Source organism: Eleutherodactylus coqui, chromosome 1 (assembly GCF_035609145.1).
Source record: "Eleutherodactylus coqui strain aEleCoq1 chromosome 1, aEleCoq1.hap1, whole genome shotgun sequence".
NCBI lineage: Eukaryota > Metazoa > Chordata > Amphibia > Anura > Eleutherodactylidae > Eleutherodactylus > Eleutherodactylus coqui.
In genome coordinates, this window is record NC_089837.1 from 104,119,028 (window position 1) to 104,137,921 (window position 18,894).

At 43.2% G+C, this 18,894-nt stretch overlaps 1 protein-coding gene across 1 annotated transcript in view; it reads left to right on the forward strand.

Moving 5' to 3' along the window:
* Nucleotides 1-18,894, forward strand: part of BOK (BCL2 family apoptosis regulator BOK) — a 34,437-nt gene that overhangs the window by 14,097 nt on the left and 1,446 nt on the right. The window contains exons 2-4 of the mRNA XM_066598558.1: nt 1,333-1,647; nt 5,034-5,162; nt 8,879-9,042. Coding sequence (XP_066454655.1) covers nt 1,422-1,647; nt 5,034-5,162; nt 8,879-9,042 — 519 coding nt within the window. The 5' untranslated portion in view covers nt 1,333-1,421. The remainder of the gene's footprint in view (nt 1-1,332; nt 1,648-5,033; nt 5,163-8,878; nt 9,043-18,894) is intronic.

Genomic DNA, 18,894 nt, shown 5'->3' on the forward strand with positions numbered 1-18,894 from the left:
GCAGCTAGAAGACCTTTGTCATTATACATTGTGTAATTCGATGCAGTTCTTTTTCTGCCAAAACAAGTGGTAGACCCAAAAAGGGAGGAAAAGTAAAATAAATGACTTGCTGCTGTACTTGTCTAAACTTTCCAACTGTACCAAAAAACTTTATTATGAATGCAGTCTATACATGAGTTATCGAAACCTGATGACTTTGACAAGATCACATGAAGACCATATATGTAGAGGGCCTCACCAATTCTGGCAGTGACTTATTTTGTGCAAGAACAGTCTAGCAGTGGCTTATTCCCTTCTCACCATTGAAATAAACTGAGTGAGCATGCACGTTTATCGTAAAATACCTTTTGGACAAAAATGCTGTTTGGCCAACAGTTAGGCGGATTATTCGGGATTTAAATATTGGTGGCATCTATATCTGATCAATGGGAGTCGACCGTTTGGGACCCCAATGATTAAAGGAGCTATAGAATTTGCGTAAGTGCTGCAGCCTTTTCAATGTTTGCATGTCTGTATATGCCAGTTCTAACTCACAATGCTATACTATTGGTACCAGCCTTTCTGAGTACTGCAGCCTTGTCCCAGTCACATCAATACGACAACACTGCAGTACTCAGAATGGCTGATACCAATAGTATAATATTCTGAGAATGAACAGGATAGGCCATCAATTTTTAAAAGCTAGATAATCCCTTTAGTAGGTTTTCCGGGACTAAAATATTAAAGACCTATCGTCAAGATAAGACATTAATATCAAATCAGTGAGGAGCTGACCCTGGCATCACTGCCAGAGATCAATTGCTGTGTTTCCGCCATGATCACTACTTTCTCTTACAAATTTGAGAACTGCTTTTTTGTAATAGTTCAGATTAGAGGCCAACTCCCTGCACCGCCACAGACTAGCTGTTTGAAAGGGGCCAGGACACTCAGGCAAGGGCTGTGGCCTCTTTATTGTATACCAGGTACAGCACTGTACATTGTATAGTGGCTGTTCCTGGTATTGCAACTTAATGCCATTCACTTGAATGGGAATGAGCTACTGAAAGACCACAGGCCAAAAAAGAGACCGCAGAACTCACCTGTGTGCCGTGGCCCCTCCAAACAGCTAGTTCTAATAGTTCTAATCTGAACTATTACAAAAAAGCAGTTCTCAAATGTGTAAGAGAAAGTAGTGATCATGGCGGAAACACAGCAATTGATCTCTCCAGCCTAAAATGACTGATAACAGGGTACTACAGATTGGAATCAACTGCATAGAGGCAATTACCCAGGACATGATAATCATTTAAGGGTTAATGAAGATGCAGTATAGTGAATTTTTATCTTTTTCAGGCTTCATTTAGATAAGAAAATTGATCCCAAGCAATGGTGTTCATGTGAATGGAGACTAATTGTGAAGTCCTGTTCCACGCTCTCTAAAAATGGACATGCTACGCCGCTCGTCAGTGTTTGCTGCAGAAGTTTTAGATGTTTTTGACAGATCCCCTACAGATAAGGAGCTGGTTGCACAAGGGAAAGCTTTATGCAGAGACTATATCCAAGCCCGACTTCAACGTGCTGGACTAGGATGGAGCAGACCAGAGCATGGCATCGCTTCTACAGCAGGTGGACGAATGGCGGAGGTATCTGCAACCTTCCTGAGACTGGGTCAGTATTATTTACTATTGGGACATGTGTTGAGTTTGATCAATAAAGGGCAGGATGTTGAGGAGATGTATCAAAACTTGTGCACAGGAAAAGTAGAACAGTTGTCTATATCACCCAATCAGGTTGCTTCATTCATTTTCAAAATGACCTCTGAAAAAAAACAGAAGTGACATCTGATTGGTTGCTTTGGGCAGCTGCTTCTATTTTTTTTGTCTAATTTTTACTACATCATTGTCTCCTCCAGCCAAACAAATGTTAGTCTACACTCACACTGTGTTTAGCCTTTACGTCCAGGGATCCCATCCCAGCGTATGTCTGAAATCCCAATAACATGTTGGTGGAACACACTGTTCTTTCTGACACAGAATGATGGAAACTAATGGAAATCTGGTGAAACAAAGACCTACTGATCTTCTTTTCAGCAGCTGTCTATAATGGCCAAGGTAGATTATGTCTAGTGGTCCCATCCCCATCCCATTTTCAGGATTGCAGACAAAAGTTGGTACCGGACCCCTTGGATGTAACCTCATTCTCATGCGCACAGCAAAGAGCCTATATGTTGGTGCAGAGTCAGTGTAGCTCCATGATTCAGCATGCAATCAAACGCACCAATCTTTTCTTCTCACAGACTCCTAAATTTGTGTAAAAAAAACAACTTTAAAATGTACAGACCTAACGTGGACAGTACCATAAAAAAACCTGCATGCACCATTTTCTCTACCTTAATGTTGCTTACATATTTTTTTCTTCGTTATTGAGTTCTGTAATTCTGTTAATTGCAATAATCTGTGAACATCCAGGAATGTTAACAGACTGTCTTGAAACTGCAGGAAACTTGGGAGCATAACTTCTCCCAACCTGATTTGCTATCCACCTTCTTTATGGTTCACAATGTGACTACGTTTTGCTTATTCGATGGGACATAAACCAGACACCGGCCTGAGGTTGAGTTAGTTTATGTTTGTGCATATTTTCTACAGGATATTAAAGTTTATATTCCTACATTCGACCACTAGTCTTAATAAAGTTCCTCGGTCTCAGCCCTGTCCTTGAGCCCCTCATAACCTATATACAACTTTATTGTGGACGTGGACAACATTTCAGCCCTATAGTATAATGAATATACAGGTCCTATTGCTTCCTAAGTCTTTGTTCACATCTCTGTAAGGGGTTCCATTTGGCGCCTTTGTTGCAGATTCTGTTAAATTACATGCAGCACTATTTGTTCCTGGAAAATGCCAGACGCTAAAACAGAAACCTGGCGGACCCAACATTATAGCTAATGGGGTTCCGCACCTTTGGCATCCGGCATATCATGGAGCCGGCAACGCCATTAATTTCCTTCTACTGCTCTTATAATGGAGGTGCAGTTGTTGATGTGAACAAGGCTTAAGGTTGGTTTTACACAGGCGTAAGTGCATTTGCGTCATAGGTGTTGTGTATTTGCATTCGCATGTGCATGTTTTACTGTACTTTCTGTGTGCGCAAACCGTGTGCCTTTGCTTGTGCAAAAAAAAACAAAAACATGCAACCATTCTCCCATTCATTGAAATGGGCAATTAGTGCAATTAGTTCAATGTGTGCAAATAGACAGGAAAGTACAGCACGCTGTGTATTTTTTTGCGCAAACAAAATACGCTTATGTGAACGAACTCATTGAAATCAAAGGGTTCTATTCACTGCGCATTGCGTGCGCAAAATGCTGGGCAAATACATTCGTGTAATTTTGCATCTTGCAAGATATCTTGCAAACTGAGTGAAAAGCCTGCTCTTCTCAAACCATGTCATGTTTGAAATTCATTAAACGTCAACGAGGAATTCCATGTGGAAAGCTTCAGTTAAAAGTTTTTTCCACACAAGACTGTTCTTGCTGTCCATAGCAACTGGAGGTCAGCTTTTATTTCTCAAACTGCTCCAGAAAAATGAAAGCTGAGCTCTGACTGGTTGTTATGGACTGTCGTCTTGATTAATGATGAGACCTATAGTTTTTTTGTGGCTTTTTTGTCTCCCAAAAAGATATGCAAGAAAAAAAATGATTTTTAACTGGTAAGTGCTTTTTTTTTTAGAAATATTTTTTTAGTGATTTATTTTAAAATATACACATGGATTCTTTTTTTAGGCACTTTTACCTATAGAGAAGCTTATGGGGATACGCCTTCAAAAAAACTCCCATACCTGAAGCAGGCTACAACTTGCAAAGAACAGACCCCAAAAATGCAGCAAAGTCATAATAACACTGTCTGTAGTGCGTTTCATAATTCCCTCTTGACCTACAGCTACCATCAGTAGACATCACATTCATACACAGATTTAGCCCTTTTTATTGGGCAAATCTGTGTGTGGATTTCCCAGATCAGAATCCGTGTGAAGAAGTTAGATGTGACTTCTTTGTATGGATTCTGGCATGGCTTTGAATTCCCAGTCATTGTTACAAAACCTGTATAAAGAGTCTAACATTGGCTTGCAGGAATGCTGCCTTCTAATGGGTGTTGCTGCAGAGGTATTATTCCATCTTTCTTTCCATATTGCCCAGAGGAGCATGAATGGCCTTATAAGTCTCCTCACTCACTCACCTTCCAGGTGCTCTCCTTAAAGAGAAAAGATAGCATTCCTGATCCATTTCACAGGCCTCTCGCTACCCAAGCCAGAAACCTACTGCACACTGATGAGGGGCAAACACCCCAAAACAGCTGTCTGTATATAGATTCTGGCTTGGCTTTCAATTCACAGTCATTGTTAAAGGCTTGTTTAAAGGGTCTGACATTGACTTGCAGGAATGGTGCCTCCTAATAGGTGGTGCTGCAGAGGTATTGGTCCATCTCCTTTATTTGCTTCTTTCTTTTCTGTACACTAATTAAAATCCAAGTGCGGAAAAAATATGCGCCATATAGACTACAGCACGGATTCACATTAAAAGTAATGGAAAGCTTAAAAGATGTGGATTTGCCACAAATTTAATATGAAATTCGGGGCAAATCCGTGGAAAAAAACCTCAGTGTGAACACAGGGTTTTGTGGCAGTTTTTAGAGCCAAAGTCAAAAATGGATCCAGCAGGTGGGAAAGTATAAATCCTTCCTTTTGAATATACGGTACTTCTCTTGGCTCCCAAAATGACATGAAAAACTGTCACAAAAAACTGTATATCATACAGATTTGAGCCAAATCAATGAGTAGACTCAAAAGGAATAGGAAATCTAAAGCAAGCACTTTAGGCCTAATCTCCATGGCACGTAGTACATCCGCTGCAGATGTGATGCGGATCATCTATAAAATGCTTAAAAATGATCTTTAACTGCTGAAAGAAGGGAGGGATATGTTTGATCCTACACTATCTTGATTCAAAAGTTTAGTAATAACTAATTCCCATTCTTGTTATTGTGTTACAGGGGATGAGCTTGAATACATGAGGCCAACTGTATACCGTAACATTGCCCGACAGCTGAACATCTCCCTCACTTCAGAGTCTATTTTGTCTGATGCATTCCTTGCAGTCGCTGCAGAGATATTCTCAGCAGGTAGTAGCGCTGGAAATTGTATATGAGCTCCTTTCACCATGGTGGAAAAATCATTCTAAGGCTGGGTTCTCACAGGGCGGATTCTTGGCGGAAATCTCGCGGTTTGGCCTCAGCGAAAAACCGCGAGATTTCCGTTGGGAGAACCGCTGCTGCAAAACCCGCGGCGGCTTTGAAGCGGCCCGGCCGCTCGCTTTTCCGCTGCGGCCGGCGTTCCCATAGAGGAGAGCGCGGCCGCAGCGGGGGGAAAAAATGGACATACTGCGGTCGGCAAATCTGCGTTACAGCGGCGGCTTCTGCCGGATTAGCCGTAGCGGATTTGCCGTCCCGTGTGGACGAGATTTCTGAGAACTCTCGTCCACATGGCTGGCTAATCCCGGGATTAGCGGCCGCATGCGGATTTGCCGGGGCGAAATTCTGCGGCAAATCCGCCCCGTGTGAACCCAGCCTTAAAGGGGTATTCTGGGTTCAGAAAATAAAGTTCACTTCTTTAATAAGTGAAATGTTATGCAATATACTTTGTGTATCAATTCCTTGTTATTTTCAAGATCTCTGCTAAGTTATTTAATTAAGTGCAATGAAGTAAAATCATATCTCATAGTTTATTCCCATTTAATACACTGCTGGAACCATGTTTATGCAATCCATTTACTGCATTCTGAGAGATGTAGTGCAGCTTCCAAGAATGGTGCAGACTACAATATATTATAGGACAGGGCTCCAATGGGGTTCAAGTAGTTTCAAAGTAATAACCACTAGAAATAAGCTTTGGATGTGAATGATCTAAAATACATGTTGGACAGATAAGAACAGATAAGTTATTACATGCCATGACATTGAATATTTTTAACCACTATAAATAGGACATGTCAGTGTGGATACAGTATATCTCTGTATTATGTTCTATGGCAGACTTTAATACATGCATGCAGCTCCCAAAGTAGTGGAGTCCATTTTTCGATATGCCATAGTACAGGGTAGGACTGAGTTATACTTAAAGGGGTTATTCAGTTGTAAACTGTTGATTTTTGATAGACCAATAGTAGAATGTTGGGGGTCTGCTGCCTAGAACCCCCACTGATCAACTGCACTCTGGGGTGATGCACTTGTGCACTGAGCCGATTTCTGCAGGAAGCAGACAGCTCCATTCACACTGCAATGGCCAGGTTTGATATTACAGGCAAAGTTGCCATTGAAGTGAAAGACCTGTAATATCAAGTCTAACCACTGCAGTGAGAATGGAGCTGTCTGTTTCCTGCAGAAATCAATTTAGTTAACACTTTCACCCACCAGCCTGTTGAACAGCTTATTGGCGTGAGTCTTGGGTGGAAGACCCCCGCTGCTCTACTATTGATGGCCTATTCTGCAGATATAGCATCAATAGTTTTCAACTGGACAACCCTTTTAAATGGAACCAGTGCCCATAGGCTTCTGACCATATGATTAGTGTTATGTCATAGCATGTAATTGGTGCAAGTCATGAAAATGTAAATGCCTCCTAAATCCCCATCAGGGAATGTGATCTAAAGTAAAAAAAAGAGCAGAATTCTACAGAGTCCTTTGTTTGTGATTTTCTATACGGCTGAGTAGTCATTCTACCAAATGGGCTATATTTAAAAGCTCATGTTATTTATAAAATCTTCCAGGGCATGGTGCCACAGTATGACATAATGGATTTAAATAGATGAGTGGAGTGTATTCATACAATAAGAACAATGATATTGTACTAATATACTGGAGAGAAATTGAATACAATGCTGAGTACGCAATGCATTGTTTTATCCTAGAACTAGAGATGAGTGAACTTTTGAAAAGTTTGGTAGTGTCGGTTTGCCGAATTTCAGAAAAAGTTCAGTTTGGGCCAAATTACTGTAGTTCTAACCAAACCTTCAGCAATATTAATACCACTCAAATGGTGGTGGTGGCACTACCTCCTTTTCTCCTGTGGCTCAGCAGTTAGCACTGTTGCCTCGCAGTATTGGGGTCCTACCGTAGGTTCAAATCTGACAACATCCACATGGAGTTTATATGTTCTCCTGGTTTTGTAATAATCACTTTTATTTATCTTCATGCAGACATTGGTCAGATTTGAACCTCGGACCCCAGCATTGCAAGGCAACAGTGCTAACCACTAACAATTCTTCCACCATTCCCCTACATCTTTTTATGCACATTGTATTACCTATGGTTAAAAGAGCTTCTCTGTCTTATGTACTACCGGTTGGTGAGTTGATCCCTCCAACAACAAGAGGGTAGTTGGTGGTGACTGGTGATGGATGTGTCCCAGGGGCTGTGTGCCAAAGGAGGCATCAACAACCACACTACTATGGCCATGGTATTTAGATAATGGGCTTGTGCAGCAAACTGATTCTTTGCTCTGGGTGAAGGAAAGTCTAGCTCTGAGCCTGCACTGCGGCATATTAAATTGAAGTTACCCATTGTAGTTAAAGGGGAATTCCTAAGATTGACTTTTATCACCTATCCTGTGGATAAAAGTCTGATCAGTAGGGGGCTCAACACTGAGACCTCCTCCAGCCCTGAGAAAGGGAGTCCCGTGACCCCCTCACTGCGGGTTCACTGCACCCCACACAGGAAGGAGTATATTGAATGGAGCTGCAGTCGAGCATGCACAGTGCTGTTCCATAAGTTTTCAACGGGATTGCTGGAGATGCTTGTACTCAAATGCTTGTACTCAACTATTTCCATTAGCCCCATTAAAATGAATGGAGAGGCACTGTGCATGCTCAGCTGCTGCTCCATTCAATTTCCACACAGCTATGGAGGGGAATGCAGTGAGGAGAAGAGAGGTACGTGGAACCCACATTCTTGGGATTGGGGGGGGGGGGTCTATGGATAGGTGTTGAAAGTCAATCTTGGGATAACCCCTCTAAAACTTATATATTTTTGGGACCATCATCTAAGTCCCTTTGTAAAAATAAATGCTGAATGCTACAAGTGACCTTCTTCAGGCCCATTTAGACAGGACGAATGTCGCGCAAACGATGCCCGACTCTCGTCTCCGCACATTCTTGCTCTCGTGCTGCTGCACGGGAGTGAGTATCGCTGTCTTACAGCGGGGCGGCTGGAGGAGATTTCTCTCCTCGTTCTCCCCCGCCCCTCTCCATTTACTTAACATAGCAGCCTTAACTACTGAACGGCTGCAATATCCACTGAGCGATCAGCAATCAGCTTATCGTCCATCGTTTATGCAGCATAAACGATGGACAATAAGCTAATCGTTGATCACTCACTGTAAATAGCAGTGGTTCAGTACTGAACAGCCGCTATGTTAAGTCAATAGAGAGGGGCGGGGAAGCGCGAGGAGAGAAATCTCCTGCAGCCTCCCCGCCCCCCTGCTGACTGCTCTGTGGGCGAGCCAGTGCTACTAGCTCCTGTGCAACAGCACGAGAGCAAGTGTATGCGGGGATAAGTGTCGGGCATCGTTTGCCCGACAATCGTCCTCTCTAAATGGACCTTTCTTTGGCCTCTGATACCTAAAGCTAATGAGGTGATAAAATGATGGAAAAATCCAACTAGGACATCGTTTGTGTAATAGCGCCATCAAAAAACCTTAAAAATAGTTTATTACATTTGACTTCTGTCAGTGACCAACCTAAGATCCCCCACAAGTTATCATCAGATTGTAAATATATATTCTCTTGGCATTCAGTCATTTCACATATATTTCCATTTAACATTTTTTTCACTTGCTTCTGCAGGGATCACATGGGGTAAAGTGGTCTCACTATACACAGTGGCAGCTGGACTAGCAGTTGACTGTGTAAAACAGTCTCAGCCCGCACTGGTTCTGACCATCGTGGACTGTCTAGGAGAATTTGTACGCAAAACTTTGGTCACTTGGCTGAAGCGAAGAGGAGGATGGGTAAATATCTCATTGTCATTACAGTCTGGGCAAAGCCATTAGTTCTCTGCTGTTCTATTAAAAGTGCACTTATGCAACCGTTTTTCATTGCTGCATTAAAAATATTCAGCATTTACAGCTTATATTCCCCAACCTGCATCTCCATGATTACGGACTACAAATTCTGTGTGGTCTGATCCTACAGTCCTGTTAGGCTAGGTTCACACCGCATTTGAGCATTACATTCAGCAGGTCTATTCGACACATTCTGACAAACTTCAGACATATATATACCTGTTTGCCTGTACAAATGGATCATCTACCACCAACTGCCATTAAAAAACTAAGTATACCACTCTGCTGACTTTACTGCTTGATACATATAAAACAAAGAGGGGTGTACTGTATACCAGCCAAACATATACAAAAAGAACTAATGATAATCTGTGGCATATTAGATATTAGATAATCTGTGGCTAATGATAGTCTGTGGCATATTAGAGATATGCTTAAGGAGAATCTTCTTGCATATATGCCAAATGTAGAGCCCAAATGTGGTGTGATACAGCCTACCCCTTTCTATTTGCCCCTCTTCAATGATACTATCCTCTTTGATACAAATTCTGCAAATCACACGGAAATTATTGGTCTCAGTGTGAGCAAAGGTGGCTTATGGTTCTGTTTAGATTTAAAGGGGTTGTCCCGCGCCAAAACGTTTTTTTTTTTTTCAATAGGCCCCCCGTTCGGCGCGAGACAAACACAAGGGATGGGTTAAAAAAAACAAAACAGTTTAGTACTTACCCGAATCCCCGCTCTGCGGCGACTTCTTTCTTACCTTAGCAAGATGGCCGCCGGGATCTTCACCCACGATGCACCGCGGGTCTTCTCCCATGGTGCACCGTGGGCTCTGTGCGGTCCATTGCCGATTCCAGCCTCCTGATTGGCTGGAATCGGCACACGTGATGGGGCGGAGCTACGAGGACCAGCTCTCCGGCACGAGCGGGCCCATTCACAAGGGAGGAGATCGGACTGCGCAAGTGCGTCTAATCGGGCGATTAGACGCTGAAATTAGATGGCACCATGGAGACGGGGACGCTAGCAACGGAACAGGTAAGTGAATAACTTCTGTATGGCTCATATTTAATGCACGATGTACATTACAAAGTGCATTAATATGGTCATACAGAAGTGTATAACCCCACTTTCTTTCACGGGACAACCCCTTTAAATCTGAATATACGTGTTTGGCGGTCCAGGCTATAAGCTGCTTTACCTGCAAAAAAATGACAGTATAGGCACAGTGAAGAGCTGAGGTCCCGCATTCACTATCCCTATTAAGCTATGCAGCTAGCTGAAGATGAATTCTGCATAGCAACACATCCCAGCTGCATAGCTGGAAAAGGTTAGCGGCAACAATTTAAGAGGCTTTGTCTAATGTTTGATAAGAACAGACTTATCAGGCATATTGCAAAAATGCTTATAATGGCCTGTTCGTGTATAAAAAAAATGACAGTTACGCTTTAAGCAATGTATTATTTATACCGTTTTATAGTGGATTAAATATTCAGTCCATTTTTCACTCATAAATAATTCCACACTGATTTCACTTATTCTTAGACTGTTTTTATAGAATACAAATTATTCATAATGCCACTTGACAAAAATCAGAATGACATAATTTAAGTTTCCTGCAACAAATAGATAACTCACTTTGATTCATGAGCACTTATTGATTACTAAACAATGTCTTAGTATTGCTTCTCTACAGGGATACATGTTAATTACAAAGTCATTTTCATCATTAGCATCAATGTACTCAGCAGCAATATACCACAAGGGAGTACAAACAATGATTAAAGGGATATTCCCATCTCAGTAAATTTTCCCATCCACAGGGAATAACTTGCTGATTGGTGGAGGTCCTACATATGGCACCACCACCGATCACAAGATATCACCCTCGATGTGTCCTGAAGTTTTGATTGGTGGGAGTCTGACTACTGCAACCCTCACAAATCCCACAATATCACCTTTAGTGTGTTCTCACTTTTGATAGTGGTGGCCGTGCAGGTGCCCCACTGCTCTATTAATTTCAATGGGACTCCTGACTTCCCTTTTGCATTCATTAACATACATCTTATACTTTATTGTATATACTCGGTGCGCACTTAAAGGGGTTCTGTCACTAGAAAAAAAAACATTACTCACCTATTCCTCCCCGCATCTTTTCATGGCTCTTCCAGTGCTCCGGATCACCTCACCACCAGCCGTCTGGATCTTCTTCTTCCTATTGTATAGCATCCATTCTCGGCAGTCTCCTTCCGGCAGGTCAGTGTACATTACGTCACTAATGATGTAGCGTTCACTGCCTAGCAGGGAATACCAACCTATTGTTGAGACTGCACAAGCACGCTGTTTTGTTGCTAATGTTCATATACTACTGCAGTGAGACAGTGCGCATGCGCAGTCTCAGCAATAGCTCGGCATTCTCTGCTACCCAGTGAACGTTACATCACTAGTGACGTAGCATACATTGCCCTGTAGAAAGGAGAATGCTGACAATGCACATAAAGTCACAGGAAGAACAGGATCCAGCTGGCTTGAGGTGAGGTGACCCGGGGGACTGAAGGAGCCAAGGGAAGATCGTCGAGGAGAAGATGCGGCTGCCTGGGGAGAAATAGGTAAGTATTGAAATTTTTTTTTCTAATGACAGAACCCATTTAAGGAAGACTGTTATAATTCTTAAGCTCAGTGACCCATCGACTTTTGAAGTCAAAATGAATAATATCATTTTGTATCCTCATAGCGTATATTTAGTGTGTCAATAAAGGAGGGGGAACAATAGGGAATGGCACCATGTTGGAAACCAGGTTTAACAAGTATTAAATAGGTCATTTTTATTTTAGAAATACAATGTTGTAGCTGCCATGCAGCAACTGATGGGTAGGTAGGTGGCAGCCCACAGACAAGTATGGAGCTCTACTTGCCTTGGCCTCTGACAGTAGTATCACACATAAACTCCCCTGATAGTGCTTTGTCCGATTTAGTGATATACAACCCTGATAGTGCTGTCTGCACATTTAGAGCTCAAATCTTTGAACCATGACCTCTTCCAGGACCTGCATAATACTTTGTTAGTATATGCAAATAAGGAAGATGGAACAATACCTCTGCAGCACCACCTATTGGATGGCAGTACTCTGGGGTATTTGCCCCTCATCAGTGTGCAGTAGGTTTTTGGCTTGGCTGTACTCACAGCCACTGTGTAAAACAGAACTGAGAACTTACATCTACCCCATTCACTTACCCTTATGCTTTCCATTCTATTCCTTCATTTGCAACCTTAGTGCAAAAAAAAAAATCAAGATTTATCAACACTGTGGCTTTTGTAGTTAGAAGTATCTCTTCCTCCACTCCATTCACAAATGTCTATCTATAAGTGTTCGTCGTAGTTTATATTGTGCTCTAGATGTTTTTGCCTAGTTATATCATGCAGCTCCACCTACAACTTTGATAAGTTTCCAGTTTGGCCTCCCACACACATCTGTTGCTGCATCTGTACATGGCTTACCATGTGGCTTGCAAAATACATCAGAATCATTTACAAACTATAAATTAATACAAGTCATTTGCAAACAAACACTGAGGCACTTCATTCATTATGTGACTGATGCCCATAGACATTACATATTTGTCAGGAAATCTTCCTGGAAAAGGATAGCTATTAGAGATGAGCGAGCATACTCGGTAAGGTGATATACTAGAGAGAGCATCGCCTTTTTCGAGTACCTGCTGGCTCGTCCCTGAAGATTCAGGGGGCCGCAGGGGTGAGCGGGGGGTTGTAGAGGGGATCAGGAGAGAGAGGGATCTCTCTCACTCTGCTCCCTGCTTCCCCTCGCTGCCCTGCACCGCCCCCGACCCCCCGAATCTTCAGGGACGAGTCAGCAGGTACTCGAAAAAGGCGATGCTCTCTCTAGTATATCACCTTACCGAGTATGCTCGCTCATCTCTAATAGCTACGAATCATGAACCACCTTCTGCTCTAAACACCACTACTTGGACTTTGCTCACTTACCATCTCACATACCACATTGCAAAAATTTACAAAAACAGTTCTTGATAGTGGATTGAACCAACTCCAATGCAGCTCAGGTCCCATTCCCATGTAGCTTGCCATGAACTGGGTGGAGGCAAACCTAGGGAAAAAAGAGTATTCCATAAGATTCTTCCTTTTGTGGAGAAAATTCTGAAACACTATCTCAACCCTAATCTACCTGGTATTAGAACAGTTGCTGGGTGGTACCTCGGTGGTCTAGTGTCTGTCCTTGGACTTGTTTTCTGGCCAAGTGATTAGCTTTTTTACATTTAAAGGGGTGGTCTCGCGAAACAAAGTGGGGTTATACACTTCTGTATGGCCATATTAATGCACTTTGTAATATACATCGTGCATTAAATATGAGCCATACAGAAGTTATTCACTTACCTGCTCCGTTGCTAGCGTCCTCGTCTCCATGGTTCCGTCTAAATTCGCCGGCAGCTTGCTTTTTTAGACGCGCTTGCGCAGTCCGGTCTTCTCCATTCAGCACGAGCCGCTTCAGTGTGCTCCCCGCTACAGCTCTTCTGCGCATGCGCAGACGAGCTGTCACTGCTCGGGAGCGCGCTGGAGCGGCCATTCTGTACCTTCCTCTGTTAGAGGAAGGTGCAGAGCTGCCGAGCTGCCGGAGAAGCCGCCCAGCTGTCCTGCCGTCCAGCTGTCCAGGTAAGTGATGGGCCGGGGGGGCTGTCGCTGCGCCGGGGGGGGCTGCCGCTGCGATGGGGGGGCTGTCGCTAGGCCGGGGGGGGCTGCCGCTGCGATGGGGGGGCTGTCGCTAGGCCGGGGGGGGCTGCCGCTAGGCCGGGGGTGATGTTCACTGACAGGTGAAGGCCCCGGAGCCCAGCGCTGGGCTCCGGGGCCTTCACCTGGGCTGAGGGTCTAGCGCTGGGGAGCCGGGAGCGTAGCGCTGGGGAGCCGGGGGCTAGCGCCGGTTACCTGCTGCCTGGCGGTGCGGGGCGTCTGGTCGGCGGCTGCGAGGCGTCTGGTCGGCGGCTGCGGGGCGTCCGGTTGCCATGGAGACACAGCTGGCAGCGTCTCGGGAGCGCGTACGTCGGGCTGCAGCGAGCGACGGGGAAAGAGCCGGCGGCCATCTTGGGGAAACTTTTATAAGTTACTGAAACGCTGGAACGGTAAGTACGAACCAGCTAGAAAAGTCATTTACAGGGGTAATTAGTAATGTATGTTTAATTAGGGGGACAGGGCAAAAAAAAAAAATCACTGCTTCCTCGAGACATCTCCTTTAACCATATAACACAGTTAAAAATCTGTGTGCTTCATCCTTTCAGTACCTTCCCCTCCTTCCTTCCAATTAGCACCCTCTCTAGTATCCCTCCTTCTATATATTTATTATAAAGTCCCACTATAGATTTATAGAAGGCGAACAAAACTACCAAAAAGTCGGACAGAAACCCAGACAGACCCCATAAGATTACTATATACAGAGATCTCCCCCACAATTTATTTATACCCAGGACTACGACTGTATCAAGGGGGCATCCTTTACGTCTATAAGAAAGGTGTCGACACCGACATTGAAGGGGGTTCTTTACTGTAAGCGCAGTGTGACTATGGTGATGGCGAATTCGATAAAAGAGTTTAAGAGGGGTCTGGACGCCTTTCTTGAGTGTAATAATATTACATGTTATAGTCACTGATTACTTTAGAAGAACCACTGATCCAGGGAGTTATTCCGGCTGCCAGATTTGGAGTCAGGAATGAAGTTTTTTTCCTTGACATGAGGAAAATTGGCTTCTATCTCATGGAGTTTTTTGCATTCTTCTGGATCAACAGTGCAGGAGGATAAGCTGAACTAAATGGACACAAGTGTTTTTTCAGCCTTACATACTAACGTTACTATGTTAAGATTCACTGTTGAACAGTGCCTAAATAATGAACTATTACATTTAATTCCAACTTTTCCAACTTTTTTTTCATCCTGTACTCCTCTACCGTATCAATACAAATGGATTTTTTTTGTGATTCTCAAGAGGATGCCTACAGTAACCGATTCGCCAGCGTTCAGAATTAAGCATCCTGTTACCGTACATTGTACCCGGCTCACAGGAGTTTGTGGCTTCTAATCTACTTTGACTCTACTGTATATCCGTCTTTCCAGTCTGCTCAATTTCACTTAAGAATAAGTCCAAAGAAAGCATACGGAAATTAGTACCCTACCATATTTTAATGACTTGCAGTTCAAATTACTCTTAAGCTGGATTAAGAGGTCTGTGACGCAGTTAAAATACCAGGAATTCATTGGGAAACCAAGTCCAGACTGTGGCTTTCATTCCTGATACCATTTAGATTACTTGGTTTGTGTTATTCAGATAAAATAATGCCAGGTGCACTATAATACTCCCCCTAGAATACGCAGAGACTCAATAATGGAGTGTTAGCATAAATAAATATAAAAATGTACATGAAATATTGGGGGGATGCCCACTGTATTAAATATACTCTATATATACAGCCCATAAAAAATAAAGAACTACTTCTATACAGCTCCCACAGCAATAGTTTGTGGTCCGTATATAGTGCCTGGCATCCAGCTGAAAAGGACATTTGGAAGATCTGTTGTAAACTGCAGTTTGCAAGCTAAATTCATGAAAATCTCTAGGAGTGTTCTCGACCTTATTATTGTGGTTAAGAGTAACTGACAGAGAGCACTTTCCTCCTAATGCTCCTCCCCAATGTCTGTTCCAGCTGGATGCCAGGCATACTATAGAGCTCCCTGGTTCTATGTAGTAAGGCTGGTTCTAGGAACTGTATAGTTGGAACTTTTAGTTTAATCCATCATGCACAATTTATATACGTTCCTGTTTAAAGTGCCCTTGTCTTGTGGCAAGTACAAAATTTCTGTCTTGCATGTAATGTTCTTTTTATTACCTTTTATTTCTATTTTATTAGTCAGAGACAATAAAGAACATAAAGCGGTTCCCACTATGACAGATCTCGCCAGTGTATGCATTCCATGGGCAACCATTTGTTTGAACGGTCAGGATTTTAGGAAAAATGGTTGTATTCATGAGATAACCTCTCTAAATAACAAAAGACGCTATGGCCATATGAATTTTTTTTTCTTCTGCCCAAAATCCGTAGTATTTATGGTAATAGTGAAGGGGATCACATGTAAACAAATCTCATCCACACGCTGCTGAAAAAATCCACATGAAATCTGTGCGGAAATTGACATGTGGTGCAGATTTTCATATTAGTTCATGAAAGTCTGGAACCCTTCTAACTAAATAAATGTATAACCTGGATCCATGCCCTTCCCCTGATGTCTACCCTTCAAGGAGACCTTGCTGAGCATAGCCTTCTGGGCCTATACCTACCTAAAGAGAAGTCCCTTATTCCATGCTTCTTGTACTCCAACAAGATGGTAACTGAAGTGGTCTCCTGCTATCTTTTATGATTCCTAGATGTTAGCCTTTCACGTAGCTCACCGCCAGCTCCACAGAATGGCAGTAGATGTTCTATTGCTATAATGCATCAGGCTACCTTGCCCAAGGTTTCTGTTCCTTCAACAACACTGGATCATCATAGTCTGCCAAAGACATGACCAGTTGGTTATCACCTTCTGCGCCTCTGGAACTTGGCCTTATCACCCAGAGCATGCTTGGAAATCTTGGCAGTGCTCAGTCTCTCCTGATTGATTGGTACTGCTTTCTATACACTCCACATGGACATTGGCTAAGATGCACTACACCTGTTCAACTACTATTTGCCTCCTGGACCTGAACTCAACTATAATATCTTTTGGCTTTTTTGCTGACTGCCACCTACTATTGGGTTCTATTACATGCCTACCCCAGCCGAAATGCTCCTACCCCTTCCAAAAGTCTCTAAACTGGACTACTGACTCCCCACCCCCCTGCCTGCTCCTTTATGTAACTTCGTTTTCATTTGTTCCACATTTGTTTGTCTGAGGCTATATCTAGTATTGTTTATATTGCTTGCAGTGCATAGTGAAGCTCCTGGGCCTCTGGCCTCACACTCCACACCGCTGGACAGTAATACAGAAGACCTCAAGTCCATGCCTTCAGTCCATGGTGTTTCCTAAGGCGCTACGCTTTATAATCATGCATCTTCTTAGACACCTAAACTGCGTATTGCGTTTGTGGTTAAACCTTTGCGTTCATTTATTGGCTGGTCACAATATTTTTGTGCGCATAAAAATGATTGGTAGCGGCACATCTCCTCTTCTAAGCAGGGGATGTACTGCCAAGAGCAGGTGCAGCCATTCATCCACCATTTGCCCAGTGTAAAATGATCATAAATGAGTGTTGATCGACTTACTGTATCATCAATTAGCGGTTGTTACGTCAATTTATGGGACGGTGCAGAACGACCCTTAAACTTTTGTGACTATAGTACAGATTTAGCAGAACTTTATTGGTCAATTAACTACTTATTTTTTGCACATTGATAACTGACTTTAATAAGTTTATCCGCAGTGCTTTAGATAAACACCTATGATATATGACATATTGCTCATTCAGCTTTGCTACATCAGGCAACAACTAGACTGCCAAGAAATCCTATGACAATGTTAACAGACCCGATTTTCCCCGGTGATCTCATTCTATCTAGTAAACAGTAGAGCACTCAAACATTAGGGCCCTTTTACAATGAATGATTATAGTTCAGAATCTCTCTGAATCATTGGAATCTGGATGATAATCATTCCTTTTAAATGGTTGCATGATCTGAACAACAAAATGAGAATTCGTTCATTGTTTAGATCGTGCAGACCTAAAAATCAAATGACGATCGGCCTGTGTAAACAGGCAGTCGTTCGTTTATGAATGACTGCCTGTTTACTGTGAATGGAGGCGGGCAGACTGGAACGATCTTTCTCCTGCTCCGCCTCCATTCACCGAGTGATGATCGCTCCTGCGTAAAAGCACAGGAGAGATTATTGCTGAGACAGTAGTCCCTTGCAAAATGGCCCTTAGACTAAGGTTTGTTAATATCTCCAATTTAGCTCCCAGCAGAATATGAAGAACCCTTCATACTGATGGGATGTTCACCCTCAATCCGTGAAGGATCCATATTTTGGTCAGTATTTTGCATCAATATTTGATTTAGATTTGGAATCTACAGAGAGAAAATTCAATGAATATATTTTATAACGGTTTCGTATTTTGGATCCACTTCAGGTTTGGGTTTACAAATACTGATCAAACATGGATTGTTCGGGGATGAGGCCTTGGACCTTTCATGGAATGGAATTACACCGCAGGAAACAGCCAAATCTGTAGAGGAAATCATACCGAAATCCACAGATGTAGCTGCAGATTTTGATGCTGAATTGCAGGCAGATTTTAGGCTATTTTCAATTGCGCGTCAGATTCAGCAGGTAGCTTGCGGATTTTAGTGTGGAATTTATGGCGGCTTGCAGTGCATCATGCAGACTATTCCGTCCTGTGTGAAAGGTCCCTATTAGAGATGAGCGAGCATACTCACTAAGGGCAATTGCTTGAGCGAGCATTGCCCTTAGCGAGTATCTCCCCGCTCGAAAGAAAAGGTTCGGGTGCCGGCGGGAGGGAGCCGTGAGTTGCGGCAGTCAGCAGGGGGAGCGGGGGGGGGGGGGGAGAGGGAGAGAGAGATCTCCCCTCCGTTCCTCCCCGCAGCTCCCTGCCCGCCGCCGGCACCCGGACCTTTTCTTCCGAGCGGGCAGGTACTCGCTAAGGGCAATGCTCGCTCGAGCAATTGCCCTTAGCAATGCTCGCTCATCACTAGTCCCTATGTTTGTTTTTTTTATATTTAACTTTACA